This window comes from Ochotona curzoniae, unplaced genomic scaffold (genome assembly GCF_017591425.1).
Source record: "Ochotona curzoniae isolate NIBS_2020 unplaced genomic scaffold, NIBS_Ocur_1.0 contig_523, whole genome shotgun sequence".
Classification (NCBI taxonomy): Eukaryota; Metazoa; Chordata; class Mammalia; order Lagomorpha; family Ochotonidae; genus Ochotona; species Ochotona curzoniae.
Genome location: NW_024466459.1, coordinates 12,311,510 through 12,332,375, shown reverse-complemented (window position 1 = coordinate 12,332,375; position 20,866 = coordinate 12,311,510). Strand labels below are relative to the sequence as shown.

The 20,866-nt window shown below is 61.6% G+C and overlaps 1 protein-coding gene across 3 annotated transcripts; it reads right to left on the bottom strand.

The window, feature by feature from the left end:
- Positions 1 to 4,914: 4,914 nt before the first annotated feature.
- Positions 4,915 to 19,142, bottom strand: NARF (nuclear prelamin A recognition factor). 3 transcript variants are annotated; one of them, XM_040989896.1, is made up of 11 exons: positions 19,017 to 19,142; positions 18,712 to 18,792; positions 17,434 to 17,577; positions 15,796 to 15,928; positions 13,200 to 13,334; positions 10,139 to 10,257; positions 9,204 to 9,333; positions 7,217 to 7,280; positions 6,817 to 6,954; positions 6,570 to 6,727; positions 4,915 to 5,495 (listed from the first exon to the last, which is right to left on the bottom strand). In XM_040989896.1, exons 1-11 carry the CDS (start codon positions 19,041 to 19,043, stop codon positions 5,254 to 5,256), a joined length of 1,371 nt encoding a protein of 456 aa, XP_040845830.1. In that variant the 5' UTR covers positions 19,044 to 19,142; the 3' UTR covers positions 4,915 to 5,253. The 3 variants fall into 3 exon arrangements, with proteins under 3 accessions (XP_040845830.1, XP_040845831.1, XP_040845832.1); XM_040989897.1 differs by having other exon boundaries at positions 15,796 to 15,925; XM_040989898.1 differs by lacking the exon at positions 17,434 to 17,577.
- Between the last annotated feature and the right edge of the window lie 1,724 nt (positions 19,143 to 20,866).

Genomic DNA, 20,866 nt, shown 5'->3' with positions numbered 1-20,866 from the left:
GTCCCAGCACCCACAGCCAGGTGGGCAGTCATCTGGACATGCCCACACCCCCAGCTTCCCACACCAGCAAGGAGCTCCACCTCGAAGTGGACAAGAAACGATTCCATCGCCGATGACACAGCAGAGGGACTGGGGGGGAGGATGCCACTGCCACAGCCTTCACACACTCAGGTGAGTCTGTGTGTGTGGCAGTGATGTCACCTCAGCTCACACCACCACCACGGGGCTCCTCACGCTCAGGTGAGTGTGGGTGTGGGCAGTGACGTCACCTCAGCTCACACCACGGGGCTCCTCACGCTCAGGTGAGTCTGTGAGTGGGCAGTGACATCACCTCAGCTCACACCACGGGGCTCCTCACGCTCAGGTGAGTGTGGGTGTGGGCAGTGACGTCACCTCAGCTCACACCACGGGGCTCCTCACGCTCAGGTGAGTCTGTGAGTGGGCAGTGACGTCACCTCAGCTCACACCACGGGGCTCCTCACGCTCAGGTGAGTGTGGGTGTGGCAGTGATGTCACCTCAGCTCACACCACCACCACGGGGCTCCTCACGCTCAGGTGAGTCTGTGAGTGGGCAGTGACGTCACCTCAGCTCACACCACGGGGCTCCTCACGCTCAGGTGAGTCTGTGAGTGGGCAGTGACGTCACCTCAGCTCACACCACGGGGCTCCTCACGCTCAGGTGAGTGTGGGTGTGGCAGTGATGTCACCTCAGCTCACACCACCACCACGGGGCTCCTCACGCTCGGGTGGGTCTGTGAGTGGGCAGTGATGTCACCTCAGCTCACACCACGGAGCTCCTCACGCTCGGGTGAGTCTGTGAGTGGGCAGTGACGTCACCTCAGTTCACACCACGGGGCTCCTCAAGCTCAGGTGAGTGTGGGTGTGGCAGTGATGTTACCTCAGCTCACACCACCACCACGGGGCTCCTCACGCTCAGGTGAGTCTGTGAGTGGGCAGTGACGTCACCTCAACTCACACCACCACCATGGGGCTCCTCACGCTCAGGTGAGTCTGTGGGTGGGCAGTGACGTCACCTCAGCTCACACCACGGGGCTCCTCAAGCTCAGGTGAGTGTGGGTGTGGCAGTGACGTCACCTCAGCTCACACCACGGGGCTCCTCACGCTCAGGTGAGTCTGTGGGTGGGCAGTGACGTCACCTCAGCTCACACCACGGGGGCTCCTCACGCTCAGGTGAGTGTGGGTGTGGCAGTGATGTCACCTCAGCTCACACCACCACCACGGGGCTCCTCACGCTCAGGTGAGTCTGTGGGTGGGCAGTGACGTCACCTCAGCTCACACCACGGGGCTCCTCAAGCTCAGGTGAGTGTGGGTGTGGCAGTGACGTCACCTCAGCTCACACCACGGGGGCTCCTCACACAGGGTACGCCATCATATTATAGGATCCTGGGAGCTTCATTGAAAGTATTTTACCACTGTGGACGCTAACAGATAAATCATGACGGAAGAGTGGCCAGTGGAAGTGATGACGGGGGTGTAGCATTCTGAGAACCAGAACTGTCCCAAACAGGAAGCAAAAAAAGCAGAAGGAAGGTGATGGAGACAAAGGGGACGCTGAGTGTGGACGGGCTGGGCCAGGGCCGCGGGCCTTCCCGAAGCCCAGCTGGCAGCATTCGCCCATTCACTGCATCAGTTTAAGGCAGCGGGGAGAGCAAGGGCTCGTCCTTGTGCTGGTTCGCTCCCCCGCTGGCCATCGAGGGGACCTGGGCAGCAGGCTGGCCTGCAGGGGGCCTGAGGCACGCGCCCCAGCGAGGCAGGGACCCCACCCGGTGCCCTGACAGCCGGCCCTCGCCTGCCCTGCGCACACTGCTGGCTGAGTGGCAGCGGGGATGCCCCAGGGCTGGGCTTTGCTGCCCTGGCCGCTGACGGGCGGAGGACTGCCAGGTGTCCCGCAGGACGCCGCGCCCCACTGGGCGCCCGGCATGGCAGGCCCAGGCCCTCCCGGCGGGCGGAGGAATGCGCAGGCGCGAGCGCGAGGGACGGAAGCGTGCGAGCACGTGACAGGCCGTCCACGTGACTGTCCCTCGTGCCGGGGCCCGGAGGTGAGGGGGCCGGCTCCTCGTCCTGCACCCCGAAACCCCGGGAAGAGTCCGGGAGTCGCAGCTGCCGCTGCGTTCGCCATGGGGCGGGGGTCGCGTGACGTCACTGCCCTCGGGCCAGGACCTGCCCGGGCCTCGCATGACGTCAGAACAGTCCGCCCGCCCCGCCGGGCACGGAGCCATTCCCGGGAGGGGCATCGCAACCAGGCTGAGTCCCAGACACGGGGAGCCCCCCGAGGGTCTCTTCCCGTGTGCAGTGGGCAGCTGCACCCCAACCAGGCCGGGTCCCAGACACGGGGAGCCCCCCGAGGGTCTCTTCCCGCGTGCAGTGGGCAGCCGGGTCCCATCACGGGGAGCCCATGGAAGGCCATTGTGCAAGCCACACTGCCTGGAGCCCTCTGGCTTCAGCCCCACAAAGGGTGTTGGAGGTCCCTCCGTACCTCCAGGGCTCTGGGAGGAACGACTCACACAGGGGCGCGAGCGTCCCAGGCACTGCCAAGTCTTGCTTTTGTCCCCCAAGCACCCCGACGACGCGTGGGAAGCAGCAGGTGTGGGAACTCTACCCAGTGCTGGGCGCCCAGCCTTGCCCTGTCCATTGCCAGGACTTGGTGAAGGGGCCAGTGGATGGAGTATCTGCCTTTCAAGTAATTAAGACATACAGAAAAGGGCAGGGCATTTTTTTCAAACTATAAAGCTGAGCAAGACCTGACACTTGGGTTCCCTGGGCCACGGGAGGGCGTGAGGGATTGCTGGGGCCCGCGAGAAGTGTCGTCCTGCCTTGTGAACCCCCACCGGCTACCGGGTGGCACGAGCTGTTTTGACGTGATGGCAGAAAGAAGCGCGCATCCAGGGACTTTCTGCTCCTCAGGGAACTTTCCAGTTGGCTTGTTGCTGGATGCCAGCCCCTGTCATGGACGTGTCATCTGTGTAGCTGGGGACACTGCATACCGGTCAACAGGACCAGTAGCAGAGTGGCGCAGCGGATGTGTGCTGGTCCATAACCCAGAGGTTGATGGATCGAAACCATCCTCTGCTAGGTGCTCCTTTACCTGACCAGTCACTCCCCAGCCCCATCCTCGGGCCCTCTCTTGGCCTCACTCCCAGCTTCCCCGCCGTTTTTGGCAGTTATGCTAAAGGCCTGGGGAAGGCCCTCACACAGTACCAGGAGGTGTGGTTCTATGGTGTGAGGGTTAGCGCTATGGACTTTGAATCCAGTGATCTGAGTTCAAATCTCGGTAGAACCTGTTGTGCCTAGTTATCTGTTTGCCCATGGGGTCTCCCAGCACGCTGGGCTCCACCCATACGGTCGAGGTGCCTGTGGCTGCCCTCCACTACCCTGCTGCAATGAGGCCAGCGGGGCACCAGGAGCTGCAGCTTCCCACCTTCCTTCTCTCAACTGGAAGGAGACCCTCCATCTGCTGGTTCTTGCCCCACACGCCTACAGCAGCCAGCTCTGGCGGGGTCTCGAGTGGAGAGTTGGACGATAGGCAAGCAGCCAGGATTCACGCACCCCAAGGGCAGCTTAACCCACGGCAGGAAATAAGCCATGCAACCCCTTCACGGGTGTAGAACCAGCTGCAGGGACGAGCTGGCTGCTGTGTCAGGTGCTACAGTGTCTCCTCCGCATGTCCTTGTGCTCATCCGCTCTGGGTGCCTTCACCACAGCAACACACAGGAGCACAGCCCACCTGGTGCCTGCATGCCAACCAGCATGGCTGCTGGGCCCGGAGGCCCATGTGGCGGCACCTGCGTGCGCCTGCTGTGAGCACCCACCGTCCCAGCCTCAAAGCCAGCACTGGGCTAGGACCTGAAGGTCCCTCAATGGACATGCCCAGGCACACGGCTAAGAGCCTAGCTCTCTGCAACCCCAGTGTCCCACAGGGGGCTAGACACTTGTCTACACTGGCTGAAGTGGTCCAAACTTACAGGCAGGTGGAGACTGACACACATGTGCAGTGTCCAGGCAGCCCCAGCACCCAGGGCGGAGGCGGCCATGAGCAGGACCCCCCGTGACCCTCCTCACTTGCTCCTCAGCAGCAAGTCCACCCACTGAGTCACCAGGCCCAAGTGCTGGCCCCCTCTGACTCCACCCGCCATTAGGGAGAAACCCGGGAAGGCCAGTGCTGTGGGCAAGGGGCTAAGTCAGCACTTGCAACATTGGTTCGTGTCCCAGCTGCTCCACTTCCCATCCAGCTCCCTGCCTGTGGCCTGGGAAAGCAGTGGAGAATAGCCAAGGCCTTGGGACCCTGCACCCACGGGGGAGACCTGGAGGAAGCTCCTGATTGGCTCCGCTCTGGCTACTGCGGTCATTTGGAGAGTGAACCAGCAGATGGACGATGTCTAACAAAGGTTCAAAATGAACCGCAGGCGGGGCTCTTGCCCACAGGGGCTTGTGGTCAACCCCGGAACAGGGGGCGGCTCCCGGGCAAGGTGCCCGGGTCGTCCTGGGCAGTGGCGGCCCCTCCAACTCTCCACACCTGCCCACTCAACTGTTTATTCCACTACTGGTCACCTCAGGTTATAAGAACCACACAGCAGTGCCTTCAGCACACTGTCCCGCCTGCTGCCCGGACAGGCACACCACATGCGTGTGTGCACACACACACACAAACATGATGACCATGGGAGCACACACAGGGGTCGGGGTCGTCACCGCAGCCACGGCTCTGCAGCCATGCGGGCACTGGCTCCTTGCACAGGAGCTTGCAGCATGGCACTGCAGGCTGCAGTTGTGCCACACAGCCGAGGGCAGTGCCAGGCCCCCTCCCACATGCCCCTCCAGGGTGATGGAGTGACCCTGGCAGGCCTCCAGGGAGTGGGGCGGAGACTGTGAGCATGAGGAGCATGAGCACAGTTGCCAGAATTAAGGATTTTGTCCCCCAAACTGCAAGCGGGAAAGACCAAGTGCCAAACCAGGCAAGGAGTAGGGCCAGGGTCTGCTCTTGCCCTGTCCACAGCCAGCAGATGTCAGCCCTGCCTTCCTGCTCAGCCCCAGGCCGATCCGGGGCTGGCTCTCCAGCGTGCTCTTGGTCTCTGCCACGGAGTAGAATCCGAGGGAGCCGGACTGGGGAAGTCCTTCTCTCCACGCATTTCTGCAGATAGCACCGTGTGCCTCGGGGCACGCCCACACGCAGCAGTAGCAGGACTTGGAACCAGGGCTCTGTGGGTGGTCCAAGCACCCCGTACTGCGGCCTCTTCACCACTTGATGTCCAGGCCATCCGTGTGGCCACTGGGGCTCAGGAAGGAGGTGTGCAGTGTCTGCTGCGCCTTTGGGGAGTCGCTCCCATCCAGCCACTCCTGGTACAGTGCCTGCATAGGCCTGCTGGCTTCTGTGGGGCGCACGGGGAGGCCCGGGGACATGCCTTCCATCTGCCGCAGCAGGGCCTTGTCCGCCTGGCCATCCTCGCTGTAGGCTTGGCCTCGGCCGTTCAAGCACCCTGAAAGACACACAGGAGCCCCGCTGCAGAAGGAAGCACGTCAGGTGGGGCCCGAGCCACCCGACCTCTGGCGGCCCGTACACAGCATTTCCAGTTCCTCCTGTCAGCTGCGGCAAGGAGCCGGCCCTGCTGGCCATGTGTGAGCCAGTGGGTGCCATCTGAGCACTCGCTCAGAAGCAGGGACTGGGGTCATACCAGCACCTATAGTGCTGGCACCCCCTGTGGGCAGTTGTCTGAATCCTGGCTGCTCCACTTCCCATCCAGCTCTCTGCTGGTGGCCTGGGAAAGCAGTCGAGGACGGCCCAAAGCCTTGGGACCCTGCACCCGCGAGAGATACCCAGAAGAAGCTCCAGGCTCCTGGCTTCGGATCAGCTCAGCTCCAGCTGTAGCAGCCACTTGCGGAGTGAACCAGAGGATGTTAAAGCCCCCTCTGTGTATTCTGCTCTTGATATAAGTAAATCAAACTTGTTTGTTTTCTTAAAGAATTAGGACGATGTGGGACCTGCCCTCAACACCCCTGGCACACCCTGTGGGGGCTTCCTCGGCCCCACAAAGTATCCCTGCCTTAGCTTCCTGCACTCCTGGGTGCCACCCCTCCTCAGGAAGACCCTTCAGCTCACAGGACCAGGTGATAAGGTGGGACCTCGTCCCCTTCCTCTCCACCTGATGCTGGGGGCCCGACACACCAGACACGCTCACTGGGCTGCTCATTTCACCCTCACTTGGAGCAGCAAAGACCCCAGCTGCCCCCCAACCGAGCCAGCTCCATCACCACCCAGGCACAGACCAGGACCCCGTGGGTCAGGGCTCCCCCTTTCTGACCACCCACATCTGCTCACCGGCAAGCCCTGTCCCAACCTCAGCCTACGACGGGCACCCACGCCATAGGGGACTCCAGCCTTGGTCCCACCCCATCGTCTCAGCTCGCAGGTGGATGGTGTCCTTGCATCAGCAGCACAGGAGTGGGCCATCAACTGCTCCTCACGTGACAGAGGTGTGATGGGCCAGAGAGAACTGGTGGAGCCAGGGGCATCGCGTCCAGGGCAGTGTCACAGCAGGCCCGTGCCCACTCACCTCGGGGACACGCCAGCACCTCCACAAAGTGGTAGGGGAACCGGCCCTTCCGGAGCTTCAGGACCATGTTCTGGATGTTTCTGAAGCCGTAGGCGGCCGCGAAGCGCAGCAGCACCTCCCCGTTCCTCTCCAGTGTGACCTCTCGGAAGTCTCGGTTTCTGGGAGACGAACAAAGTGGACCTGGGCCACCAGCCCTCCGACCACCCAACGGGGGCTTCCCTGGGTGCCCTGCCCCCAGTGCTCACACCTGAGGGCGCGGTAGGTGACCTCCTCCACGTGTTCACCGAACAGCTCCTTGGCTGCATGTCTGAAGACATGTGCCAGGTACCCGTCGGAGCCGGCTCCGTCATGGCACCTCACGGCCTCCGCCTCACAGTGCCCAAACCTCACAAGCAGAAAAAAGACAACTCCTTCAGAGTGCTGGAGGGAACCCAGCTCCCCAGCACAGGGCCTGTTGAGACCCCCGCTCTCTTCTGCCACCGAGGTACATGTGTCCCTGGGGCTCATGGCCACCAGGGGACCCGCACCGGTGGCCTCTGCAGGGCACCTTGTCCTCCCCACCCAGTGTCCAGCTGGAGCTGTGCTATGGCCATGTCACAGTGGTGGCTCGGGTGCAGGTGCCCCGACCCTGCCCAGAGGCCACTTACAGAGTGTCCACTGCGGCATCCGTCACGGAGAGGTCACTTTGCTCCATTATCTGCGCAATCTCGCCTGTAGACAAACACGTGTGAGACACTGCAAGGAACGTGTGGCTACAAAGCCTGGACAGCAGGGCCCGCTGGGCAAAGCAAGGGTTGGGCGAGACAGAGCACAACGGGGGGTGCTTCTTTATGCCCTGAGCTGGGATACGCAAAGGGTCTCTCCAGCAACGTGTCTGCTGCCGGAAGAACTCCTGTGCGTCAGCTCTCGTGGGCGGGTGAGCAGGTGCACACTGGCTGAGGACAGCGCTGCAGCCAGCCAGCCGAGGCTGAGAAGTGCAGTGCGAGAGAGAGCAAGAGAAACTTCAGTCCTTGGGTTCACTCCCCAAATGCCCCAACAGCTGGGGCTAGGCCAGGTCCAACAGGACCCCAGAAATCCCTCGGGGTCTCCCACGTGCTTGAGCCATCCACACTGGACTGCAAGAGGAGCTGGGATTCCAGCCAGGGGATAGACAGAAAAATGCTGGCAGAAAAAGTGCCCTGGGGCCAGCGTAGTGTGTGTGTGTGTGTGTTTAATCAGAAAGAGCAGATTTACAGAGAAAAGGAGAAAAAGTTCTTCCACTGGCTGGTTCACTCCCCACGTGGCCACAACGGCCAGAGCTGCGCCAATCTGAAGCCAGGAGCCAGGAGCGCCTTCCGGGTCTCCTGCAGAAGGACATTATGACCCTGGAAGGTCAGCGAGCACAGGATTCCAGTTGATTGGATAATTTTGCATGAGAACAACGGAATGGATGCCTTTAGTATACCTGACTGGACAGCATGTGTATGAGGACACTTGGTGGAATAAACAAGAGTTCCAAACGAAAGTATGGAAACAGTTGATGGTTTGTTGATCAGCTCAATACCTCCACCCGTATCCCATAGGACCCTCAGTGTATAAAGTCTGATGCCACCATCAGAGTCCACGCATGTTATTATTGGCTCTGTGCACCAAGTCCATTGCTGTGGGACAGTCTCCCATGCAGGTGCAGGGTCCCGAGGACTTGGCCATCCTTTGCTGTTTTCCTAGGCCACCAGCAGGGAGCTGGATGGGAAGTGGAGCAGCCGGGACATGAACCAGTGCCCATACGGGGTCCTGGTGCATGCAAGGTGAGGATTAAGCCAGTGAGCCATAGCACTGAGCCCCAAAATAAAAATAAATCTTTAAAAAACACAAGTGTGGCACAGCTCATTAAGCCACCACGTGCAAAGCCAGCATCTCACCCTGTGGTGCCCATTTGTTCCTGGGTACCCCATCTTAGACCTAACTCCACGCTGATGTGCCAGGGGAGGCAGTGGAAGACGGCCCGAGTGCTCAGGCTCTTGCTGCCCACGGCAGGACAAGCAGTTGGAGTTCTTGTGGTTCCACCTGGTTGTGGCCTAGGCCAGGCCCAGCTGTCGCAGTCACTTGGGGATCGGCCAGGGGATGACAACGCTCGCTGACTGGGCGTCCTTAGCTGCCCGGCTAGACCCCAAGCCCTCTTCCCATTCCTCCTGTTCTGTGGCCCGTAGACCTTGTTGACAGGGTCCCCCTGTCAGATTCTGGGACCTGAGCTTCATGAAAGGCCCCTGCCCTCCAGGCTTCTCTCCAGCCTCCTTCAAGTCCAAGTACTGCAGGGCCTGTTTTCAGACTACAGCGGAGCTGCCAGATGTTAACCAGCGGAAGTCTCCGTAGGCTGGCCCTGGCATCTTCTAAACGGGCTCCTATGCTCTGCCGAGCCCCGGTGCCAGCAGGATGCAGGGCTCAGCCATGTCACACAGCAGTGTCCAGGCTCGCAGGCTGTGCCGGGTGCACTTGTCATCTGTAAGGACCCCACGCCGTGGACCTCGTGAGCTGCCCCACCTAGGGGAGCAGGCTGACTGGAAGTGGGGCCTAATGTAACCCTGCCCCCCAGCTTCAGGCGACGGGACCCCAGGGGCGATGAGAACCAGCACTGCCTGGCCCCACGTTCCTCACCTGACGTTAACACACAGTCCACACCGCGGCAACCAGGCGTGGCGGCAGGAGGAACTTCTTGCAGCGCTTCCAGCTTCTTGTCATAGCAGGGGGCCACAATGACGTGGAAAATCTTCTCTGGAGACAGGTTCTAGGGGCAAGGGAGAAACACTGTGTCCAGGGCAAGTGTCCACCCTGGCTCTGCCCTGGCTTCCCTCCAGAGGAGGCGCTCAAAGTCTGCCCCAGTGGAGCTGGATTCAAGGAACCCACAGGCCCAGCAGCCTGGGCAGCTGGCTGCAGCGAGCAGGAGAGCTGGGCTGTCCGAGCCTGCCACCCAGTGTGCCCCTCGCTTACCAGGCGGTTTGGCCATCTCTGTCCTGGGGCCTTGCCACATGGACTGTGGGCCAACGGTGGAGCCAGAACTGGCAGCAAAGCCAGGTGCCAGCAGATCCTCTGTGGGAAGGCCCCTTGCCTGCTGGCAGCCCACCTGGTGGCCACTCTCGCAGGCCGGGTTTCTGAGGCCCAGCTGTCCCTCACCAGAACCGGCAGGAGGGCAGGGCTGCAGGCTAGCAGGTCCGAGAGACTCCAGACAGCTAAAACCTCCCCGACACTGATAGCAGAGCGCACAGGCCCGACAAGTTGGCACCAAGGGAGCGGCCCTTCCGCTGAAGGGACCAGGCACACGAGGCGGCCTCAGGCTGCCTGACGGGGCTGTCCCAGGAGGCACAGGGGCCGTGCGTGGGCACTGCAGGCAGCCCCGGAGTTGGCAAGGGCCAAGGAGGGCTGAGGCGGGGCACTTGGACCCGATGGGCCTGGTCCCCTCGCACGGAGTGCAGAGCCTCAGGGAAGCAGCTGAGGAGTCACATGAGACCCATGTTCTAGAAGGCCAGGGCATAACCCTGGAGAGGCCTCCCCCACCCTCTCCCGGGCCACCTGCACAGCCCTGCAGGCCTTACCTTCTGTCTGGCAAAGTAGTCCTTCACCAGGGAACCCATGACCTGCTGGGGAGACTTGGCAGTGCAGAGGTGGGGTGTGACAGGGTGGCCCAGCACCCGCTCGGCGTACCGGACCCAGCCTGGAGAGAGGAGGCCCCGGGCAAGGGTGAGCACACCGGAAGCTGGGCTCCCCGCTGCCCTGGCCCCTCCTGTGACCACAGGGCAGCTAGCACCTGGAGGCTTAGGTCCACTCAGGGTCCGCCGCATTGTCTCCTTCACGAGCCAGGCAGGGGTTGGGTGAGAGGTCCTGTCAGGCCCCCCGAGGACTTAATGGACAGAAGGCACGGGGCCACAGCCCCCACAGAGGGCAGAGAGAGCGCCCAGCAAGATGGCCTACTGGCTAAAGCCTCCCCTTGCATCCGCTGGGATCCCATATGGATGCCGGTTCTAATCCTGATGGCTCCACTTCCCATCCAGCTCCCTGCTCGTGGCCTGGGAAAGCAGTCGAGGACGGCCCAAAGCTTTGGGACCCTGCACCCTCATGGGAGTCCTGGAGGAGGCAAAGCTTTGGGACCCTGCACCCTCATGGGAGTCCTGGAGGAGGCTCCTGGCTCCTGGCTTCAGATCAGCTCAGCTCCGGCTGTTGTGGCCACTTGGGGAGTGAATCAGTGGATGGAAGATCTTCCTGTCTCCTCCTCTCCATAAATCTGACTTTCCAATACAAGGAAAATAAAAAAGGGAAGGGTAAAGAGAAAGGAGCCTGCGCCCAGCGCCACAGCCTGCAGCCACTGACTCACAGGCACACGGGGCCTTCGCAACTTCCCGAAGACGCACATTATGCACAAATTACCCAAGTCTCTGTTTGTTTTTTCTTAAGATTTATTTTACTTTTATGGGAAAGGCGTATATACAGAAAGGAGGAGACAGAGAAGACCTCCCATCCGATGATTCACTCCCCAAGTGGCCACAATGGCTGGAACTGTGCCAATCCAAGGCCAGGAGCCAGGAGCTTCCTCCAGGTCTCCCATGCGGGTGCAGGGTCCCAATGCTTTGGGCCGTCCTCGACTGCTTTCCCAGGCCACGGGCAGGGAGCTGGATGGGAAGCTGGGCCGCCGGGATTAGAACCAGTGCCCAAATGGGATCCCGGCGCATGCAAGGCAAGGACTTTAACCACTAAGCTATCATGCTGGGCCCTCAATTTGTTTTGGAAAAGTTTATCTTTTAATTCCATTTTCTCATGAAATTTTCTTCAGTTATTTATTTGAAAGACGGAGTTACAGAGAGTGAGACAGAGAGAGCAATTTCCCTTCTGCTGGTTCACTCCCCAGATGGCCACAAGGGACAGAGCTGGCAGGAGCCATCCCCTCCACCCTTCCCTTGCACCTGAGCAGGGAGTCGCATCAGAAGCAGAGCCCACATGGGGTGCCGGCATTCCAGGCAGCAGCTTTACCCACAGTGCTGCCTCACGGAGCTTCCCACACCTTCCTGACACTGGGCCCGGCTGTGGCCACCTGACGCCTGCATGTCTCCCACGGGCTCCTTCCTTGTCACTCCCTGTGTCTCCCACGGCTCCCTCACTGGCCATCACTGCTGCCATGGCTCTCACCTCCTCTGCTGCGGTCAGTGGGGTGTGGAGGAAAGGAGGCAGTTCTGACAAAGCCTGCTGACACTCACACACACACTTATGCACTCAAGAGCATCCTGGCTCTCGGGCCACTGCAGAGGCTCGGGGACTAGCACCCCTCCCTGCTACTCCCAGCAGGCAAGGTCTCCTAGGGAATACAGGGAGTCAGGCCTCTTAGATGGAAGAATCGATTCCTCTGGCCACAGCAATGGGCCCTCATCCCAATTCCGTCATTCCAGAGCCCTGGCCACAGGCACAGTTACTCCTTTTGAAAATAAAACATGCCTTAAAACACAGCGTCTGAGCTGGGTCCTTATGCCTCCCGCTAACCCTCATCCTGCTTCCTGGGGCACACCGGGGCATACCTGGGCACACTGGGGCACAGCAAGGCACACCAGCCACTCGCTGCAGTGCACTGGGACGACCTCATCCCGTTTCCTGGGGCACACCAGGGCACACCTGGGGCACACCGGCCAATCGCTGTGGTGCACCGGGACAACAGCTCTGTGGGCCTTGAGCACAGTGGCAGGGCAAGGGGCACCTGCAGTGGGTAGATGAGGCCAGCAGGCAGCAGGCCAGCCTCACAGCTGCAGGACATGCATAGCAGCAAACTACAACCCTGGGAGCCCCACCTGCCAGCAGAGCGCGGGCAGCCATGGAGGTGGCACCCTCTCCTGCCACGGTCCCCCCCACCTGCCAGCAGAGCGCGGGCAGCCATGGAGGTGGCACCCTCTTCTGCCACAGCCCCCCCCCCACCTGCCAGCAGAGCGTGGGCAGCCATGGAGGTGGCACCCTCTCCTGCCCCGGTTCCCCCCTCCTCGAGCACTAATACCAGGCCAGGGCTGTTAGCAGATAAGCCAGCTCCTTGAACCATTTTCTCTGGATGGGTGCTCAGCAGCTGGCATCCACATGCTGATCCTGAACCCTGCCTCCACGACGGAATGATGACAAGTGCTAACATAAATAATGCGGGAAAATTTCAAAATCCCAGAACTTCTGTAGCTTACTACTGGCCTAAGCCAGGCGGCCGTCCCTGCTTCCCTCACGTGCCTCTGCTAATGCTCTCCTACTCTCAACTTGCCATCTTGCCAGGGTGGAAAAACGGAACGTCTCCTATAATAGGACAAACTGAAGAATGCTGGGGGTGTGGGCTGGGAGCCCCCCAGGGGCACAGGACCCTGGCCGCCCCCTGGGCCCGAGGCGACACACAGATGGAGGAGCACTGCGACACACAGAGGGAGGAGCACTGGGCCAACACCTGTCCCACGCATCACACTGCGGTCTGGTTGAAGCGTCCCAGCACTTAGCTGAGATATATCATGCTTTCAAGAGAAGGTGGGCTTTCCTTAAGAAAGTGACTGTTCACTCAGAGCCGTTACAGAGGCAGGCTGAGCTCGGGCCAAGGCAGCTGGGTCACCCACACCCCCCTCGCCCCACCGACACGCAGCAGGCGCTCACCGGGACAGGCAGAGGTCAGCATGGGCAGGGCACATCCGTCCTGGCTGTGCTGCTGGTACCGACGCACAAACTCCTTCTGGCTCTCCAGGATGCTCAAGTCCGCAGCTATGGCCGTGTCGAACACGTAGTGCACCCCTGCAGGGAAGGCAGGCTCGCTCAGTGGCCCCGTGCCTGGTACCTTCCCTCCTCACCCCTGCAGGGGAGACAGGCTTGCCCAGCGGCCCCGTGCCCAGTACCGTCCCTCCTCTAGAAGCTAAGAGACAGTCACCGTGGTGCAGTGGGTTAGGCTGCCATCTGCAATGCAGACATCCCACAAGAGCGCCAGTTCCAATTTCAGCTGCTCCATTTCTGGTTCAGGTCCTTGCCAATGTGCTGGGGACAGCAGCTGGGGACAGCGCCAGCGCCTGGGCCTGCGCCCACAAGGAAGACCCTAACTCCTGGCTTCGGCTGAGCCCGGTGATGGCCGTGAACTCACCAGGAGAGCGACGCTCCTTGGAGCTGGTGTTGTGGCACGATGAACTGCTTCCCACACGCATGCCAGCGCACTGGGAAGCAGAGGGGGACCGTCCACGTGTCGGGGCTGGCCACCCTGTGGGAGACCTGGAAGATGCTCCCGGCCTGGCCCGGCCATCGGCCATCTGGGGGTGAACTAGCAGACAAGCGCTCCTCTTTGTCTCTCTCATTATCTCTATAATTGTGTCGATAAATTAAAAAAACAAACAAACAAGACCAACCAATCAACTAGACAACTCTATACTACTGAGGGTTCAAAAATAATGGAAACTGGAATTAAAAGTTAACTTTATTCTGGTGCAAAATATTTTAAGCCCATGATTATAAGGGGTCTTCAAAAAAGTTCATGGAATGTTTAGTATCAACAATTTTGTACCAAATTAATATTTTCTCATTTTTCTTTGAAAGGAGCAGAGATGAGAGCAGCCTGCTGCAAGGGCTTCCGTAAGGCACCGCAGCAGGGAAATGCAACGTGGGGTCCTGGCGGCGTTGACGTGTTGAGCGCAGCAGACAGCTGGGCAGCCCCTTTACCATGGCTTCAATAATAATAATAAAAAGTTTAATGACTTCCATCTATTCGAAAGGCAGACCAAGGGACAGAGTGGAGAGGGGGAAAGTGACACCTCTCTCCTTGCCTCCCACCCCGTCTCTCCCTCACAAGAGGATCTCCCACAAACCCCTGAAATAACTAATGCTCGGCCAAGCCAGCGCCAGGAGCCAAGAACACCACCTGCCACGTGGGTGCAGGCTCTGCTGCCTCCCCAGACATGTTAGCAGGGAGCTGGGTGGGAACCCAGGCACAGCACCCAGGCTCACCCAGCTGGGTGTCCTAGAGAGGACACCGGCACTGCACGCAGCAGCCTAACCCACTATGCCACAGCACCAGCCCCCAAATGTAATCTTCTTAATATTGGCAAATAAACCTGAAATGAAATAATGTCCGTTCAGTAAGTATAATGAATTAAGCAAATACCCTTAAAATCCATAGCTGTTGCAAATCTTTAAACAGTCAGTCGCACCACAAACATGCCTTGGGAATACACATTGCTATTCCTGGCGCCCAGGGGGCCTAGTTCCAGGACGCTAATACCTCCACATGCTTCCGTGGCCTGCGTGAACAGCCTGGCACCTGCGCATCGCTCACGAAGCTAGCCTCGCACACTCAGAACCGGCCCTGGGGCTCGAGACATGACACCACGCCACAGGAACAGCTGGAGAGCTCCGGTCTGCGGAGTTGAACCCACAGGTACACAAAGCAGACGTCACGGTCCACAGCAGACTGGGGCGACACTACAGCCTCCAGCCACCCTGGTCCCTGGCTCCAGGCTGCCACACTTGCTCCGTTTAACAGACACTCAGAGAGCTGTATGATGGTTCTGACAGCCAACTCTCCCATCGCCTGGAGCAGGCCATCCGGGGCAGCAGCCGGGGTCGGCCCAGCTCCCTCACCTCGGGAGCAGCAGCCGGGGGTCAGCCCAGCTCCCCCACAGTTGCCCTGCCTCCCAGGGACCCACTGACCGGAAGCTGGAGCCAGCTGCCACAGCCAGGACTGCACCAGCTGTGCCAATAGGCACCTTAACCACCAGGCCAGCATGACTGAGCGACGGACGAGTTCGTGCCGAGCAGCGCAGCCCCAAGGCGGAGCTGCAGACCACTGGCTCCCAAGGGGAGAAGCAGGACTCAGAGCCAGGCCTAATGCGTGCCAGCAGCTCCCTGCTCTCTCAGGGTCAGCCTTCAGCCTGCTTCCTCTCCAGAAGCCAGACGCCTGCGTCTGAGGGCGGCTGCTGGCGGCAACACGAGGCTGCCCTGGGAGTGCCCTGCTCCTCTGCCCTGCCCTGGTGGCCTGCAGGGAGCTGCCCGAGGCGTCCCAGGGGCCAGCCCCTGTGCCAGCGAGCACCTGTGTGCCTGCAGCAGAGCTGGCGACACCACCCGCACTGAGCCCAGGAGAGCTCCACGGCCTGTAGGAAGGACCTTTCTGTCCCCTGAGACTCTGCAAGCTTCCCAAGGCTCCTGCCCTGAGACCTGAACGTCAGGGACTAGAAGCTCAAGTTGGCGATCCACAGAGATCAAGAGGTTCACGCACCGAGACTTTTGAGGAAGCCGCAGAGCCTTCTGGATGCGTCCTGTACACTGAGGTTGAACTTGGCAGCAAAGAAAGGCAAAGACTGAGGGCACACGGACACCGCCAGCACCTTATGCTTCGACACGTCACACTTCTAGGAGAGACACACTGCTGTCACTGTGGGCGGCTCACCCAGCACCCAGGCCCGCCCAGGCCCAGCCAGGCACAGCACCCAGGCCCAGCCAGGCCCAGCACCCAGGCCCAGTCAGGCACAGTATCAAGGCCTACCCAGGCACAGCACCCAGGTTCACCTAGGCTCAGCATCCAGGCTCACCCAGACCCAGCACCCAGGCTCATCCAGGCCCATCCAGGCCCAGCCAGGCCCACCCAGGCCCAACCAGGCACAGTACCCAGGCCCAGCCAGGCATAGCACCCAGATTCACCTAGGCTCAGCACCCAGGCTCACCCAGGCACAGCACCCAGGCCCACCCAGACACAGTACCCAGGCTCACCCAGGCTCAGCACCCAGGCCCACGCAGGTTCACCTAGGCTCAGTATGCAGGCCCACTCAGGCTCAGCACCCAGGCTCACCCAGGCACAGCACCCAGGCTCACCCAGGCTCAGCACCCAGACTCCCTATCCCACACAGAGAGCGAAAGGACAAACACCAGCAAGCACGAGGAAGAGGGGAAGAAACGTCACGGCTCATACGTGTGACACACAGTCAGCCTTACTTCACATGTTTGACACACGGGGCAGCCCTTGGTTCACATGTATGACACACAGGGCAGCCCTTGGTTCACAGTATGGCACACGGGGCAGCCCTTAGTTCACAGTATGACACACGGGGCGGCCCTTAGTTCACATGTATGACACACGGGGTGACCCTTAGTTCACATGTATGACACACGGGGCAGCCCTTGGTTCACATGTATGACACACGGGGCGGCCCTTGGTTCACAGTATGACACACGGGGCAGCCTTGCAGCTGTGTGGCTTAGGCCACTACGACGGACACGGGCACCACAGCAGAGCACCTGGGACACAGATGACGGTCTAAGTCCTGGGGCTCCGACCACCTACAGGGGAGACCTGGACAGAATTTCTGGCTCCTGGCTTTGGACTGGCCTGGCCCTGGCTAATGCGGCTATTAGTAAACGGAAGATCCATCTCTCTAACTCTTCCTTTAAAAGAGAAAAATGAATCTGTAAAATGTTTTTGAAAGTAACAGCAGCGTGCGTGTCCATCAGAGGACACGGTGGACACACATTTCACAGGCCGGCATCGTAGCACTGCCCGAAACGCAGGCCCCTCAGATGGACAGCTCCCGGTTCCTGCCAGGGAGCCAGTGGATGGAAGAACTCGGTCTCTATTCTACCTCTGCCCTTCAAGTAAATTAACAGATCCCTTTAAAGACCACACCCTCTGCCTCGCCTGCTCCAGGGCCATCCCAAGGGCATCCCAGGCATCCAGGACGGGTGCTTGGGGTTAGACACCTGACTTCCCTGGCAGAGGTTCCGCCCAGGCCACAGGAGCACGCTGCATGTGCTGGTCACCACCGCCACTGCCCGGGAGCCAGGCAGGAGTGTGACTGGGGACGGAGGGACACAGGGAGGCCCGTGCAGCAACCTCCTTGCCTTACATGCCCAGACACCATACCTTGTTCAGGTTCACCACCCGCAGGAAGTCTGCGGCGTTCTGCTGGGAGAGCTGGACCCCCTCCTCCGCAGTCACACAGCTGTCGCATGCCAGGCAGTCACTCAAGAAAATCTTGGCGTCAGCCAGTCTGTGGAATTCTCCCTTCTGCAAAGAACAGTGAGGTGTTATCCTGGCTCCTTCGGGGAGGGCAGCTGCACAAGCTGGTGCCCCCACGACCACGGTGGGGCCAGAGGGGAGCAGCGCCTGCTCCACTAGGCAGAGGGCTCCAGTGCACGGCTGCCACACACAGCACTGGGGCTGCACCTGCCGCCTGCCCCGGCCCGCCGCCGGGTCTCGCACCACTCCTCCAGGTCTGCACACCCCAGGGCAGCCAGCAGCCCCACGGTCCTGGGGAGGCCCACAGTCCTGGCCCCCTGCCGGGCTGCTCTTCGGGAGACGTCGCCCATCGTAAAGCAGCCCCCACTCTGCTCTGCCGGGAGGTCCACCTGGCCCTGGGACATCCTGTCCCTGTCACAGCATGTCCTCGTCCTCCGGGAAGCCTCGCTCCAAGAGGCCCTTGCCTGGGAGCCTGGCACCTGCCACACACACCACTGGCCACCTTGTAGGGCTTCCCAGCGCATCCCTCCTGGGAACACACTTGGGGTTGGCTGTGGGTGAACTTGCAGCTCACGGGAGTCAAGGCCTAAGGCTCCGTGACCGACAGTGGTGCTCTCTGGGAAACTGGGCAGGAGCCAGGGTGGGTGCCCTGTCCCTCCAGAGCCACCCCGGACGGGAGCTGCACCCCACAGGCCCTCAGCCCGGGTCTGCTGGGGCTGAGCACCCCTGCAGGCCTCCCACGTTTCTCAGGAGCCTCTGCCCGTCCACCTGTGACCTCCACCCCAGCCAGCTCTGCCCCCAGCTTTACAACATGTTTCCAGCCCCAAAACGCGCCGGAAGCGTTCCCCTTGCCCAACGGGTCTTCCCAGCCTCCCACTGCAACCAGCCTGGGCAAGGGGCAGCTGCTTCCAGCCACACACCTGCCCACCCTCCCCGCGTGGGTTATCCACACCCCACTCTGAGCCCCGACCACCCGGGCACCGCACACCTGTCCACCCTCCCCGCGTGGGCCATCCACACCTCACTCGGAGCCCTGCCCCGTGCCTGGCCGTGCACCTGTCACCCGGCCCCACCCGTGTCCCTGCCCCGCTATCTCGCCCGCACAGGGCGCTGGGCGGCCCAAGGTGACACCCGCCCGGCATGGCGCAGGGCAGCTGGCAGGCCTCGGGCTCCCCCACTCACCTCCCCCGCCGGCCGCGCGGGGCCCGGGCTTGCCGCGCTCACATTCTCCGGGTCTTCCGTTTTAGACTTTTTGCTACATTCCTAGGAATGGCCAAGAGCAAAGAGCCATCATTCCCGCACCCCGCAGCCCAGCCCTGCGCTCCGCTCATTCCTCAGGGTCAGGGGTTCGAGCCCTCCACTCCCGTCAGGGTCAGGGGTTCGAGTCCTCCCTTCTCCCCCCTCACAGTCGGGGGTTCGCGCCCTCCACTCCCCTCAGGGTCCGGGGGACAGCCGGGAGGGACGCCACCCCGGGGCCTGCCGCCCACCTTGCGCGTGCAGTGCTCGCACTTCATCTGGAGCGGGCGTGACAGGGCCGGGCCTTGGGCGAGGGGAGCGCCCGGACGCGGGACCGGACCTCGGGCCGAGCTGCGAGCAGGACTGGCCCTCGGGGTGCGCCTGCGGCCGCCCGACAGGACACCGAGCCCTTTGTGGTGCTCGCCCGGCGGGCCCGCCCCCTACGGCGTCCAGCCAATGAGAGCGCCCAGACGGGCCGAGCCGCACGCTGGGCCAGTAGGAGCGCGCAGAGCGCCCAGGCCCCGCCCCGCGCGGCCCGCTCTCGGCCAATGAGGGAGGCGGGCCCGCCCCGGAGCGCACGCCGGCCTCTTCCCGCGGGGCTGCTGCTCAGCACCGGGCGGCCAAGGTGACACCGCCCGGGGCGGACGGGCGGGCGGCGGTGGCCGGGCACGGGCGGGGTGCCCGCTCCTGGGCGCGCGGGCCCCCGTACCGGGCACGGACCTCCCGCCGCGTTCGCGCCTCCCCGCCCCTCCCCGCCGCCATGGCCGTCAGGCAGCGCGTCACGTAGCCGGCCGGCGACAGTGCGCGTGCGCTGCGATCGCCCCGTGGGCACGTGCTCGTGCCGGACAGCTCGAGGCCGCGGGGCCTGAGGGGTCAGCTGGGTCAGCACGGGGTCAGCCTGAGGGTCAGCGTGGGGTCTGCTGGGTCAGCGCGGGGTCCACTGGGTCAGCCTGAGGGTCAGTACGGGGTCTGCTGGGTTAGCCTGGGGGTCAGCCTGAGGGTCAGGGAGCCGGGTCTGCATCAGGTACAGGGTGCTGAGGCCTTGGGTCCTGCTGCACTGCCTTCCCAGGGCACGCAGGGAGCTGGGCGGGAAGTGGAGCAGCTGGGAACTGAACTCACGCCCCGTGCAATCCTGGTGTCTGCAAGGCGAGGATTTAGCCACGGAGTGAACCATCGCACCAGGCACAGTACGTGGCGTTTTAAAAACATAATTGCAATATCTCATGGAATATCCAGCGAGCACATTTCCCAAATTTTCTTGTAGTTTTCACTGTGAGTTTAAATCAGAGTGGTATGTCCTGCCAGACCATATTGAAATTGGTTGGGATGTTTAAGTTTTTTTCTGTTGAAAGTAAACTCAGAGCAGACGTTGGGCCTGGCAGGTAAAAGGCAGGCATGAGCCGGTGCGGGTGCCTGCTCGCTTTTGGTCCAGCTCCCTGCTGATGCCCTGGCAGAGCCGTGGAGACTGGCCCGAGGGTCGGCTCGTGCCCACAGCAGCAAGACCCCAGGCTGCAGCCCCCGAGGTCTTTGTGTCTGAGTGGCCTGTACACCCAGCACTCGCCTCGGGCACCGGGCACCGTCAGCGGCACCTTTTCCAGCTCAGCGGGAACGCTTCCGCCATGAGAACTTCCCAGCCTTGCTCAGTCTGCAGGGCCGGCCCGGGCTGGGCTTCCCCACCAGGCTGAGCAGCATTGCCGCTGTGCCGTGGGCTGGCGCTGCATGGCCCGGACTTGCCAGCTCAAAGACCCTCCCGCAGGACTCGCCTTCTTTTTTTTTTTTAATTTACTTATTCCTATTGAGAAGTCATATCTACAGAGAGGAGAGACAGAGAGGAAGATCTTCTGTCCACTGGTCCACTCCCCAAGTGGCCGCAAAGGTCGGAGCTGAGCCTGACCCGTGCCAGGAGCCAGGAGCCCCGAGCAGGTCTGGTGGGAGCTGAGCCTGACCCGTGCCAGGAGCCCCGAGCCCCGAGCAGGTCTGGTGGGAGCTGAGCCTGACCCGTGCCAGGAGCCCCGAGCCCCGAGCAGGTCTGGTGGGAGCTGAGCCTGACCCGTGCCAGGAGCCCCGAGCCCCGAGCAGGTCTGGTGGGCACCCGCTGTTT

Excerpts from the sequence above, each read along its gene's own strand:
- NARF (XM_040989896.1), bottom strand. The coding sequence starts at position 19,043 with ATGAAGTGCGAGCACTGCACGCGCAAG. Across the intron at positions 10,258-13,199 it reads GCTGACCTCTGCCTGTCCCG|GCTGGGTCCGGTACGCCGAG; the intron begins GTGAGCGCCTGC and ends TCCTCTCTCCAG. Across the intron at positions 9,334-10,138 it reads ACTACTTTGCCAGACAGAAG|AACCTGTCTCCAGAGAAGAT; the intron begins GTAAGGCCTGCA and ends CCTTGCCCCTAG.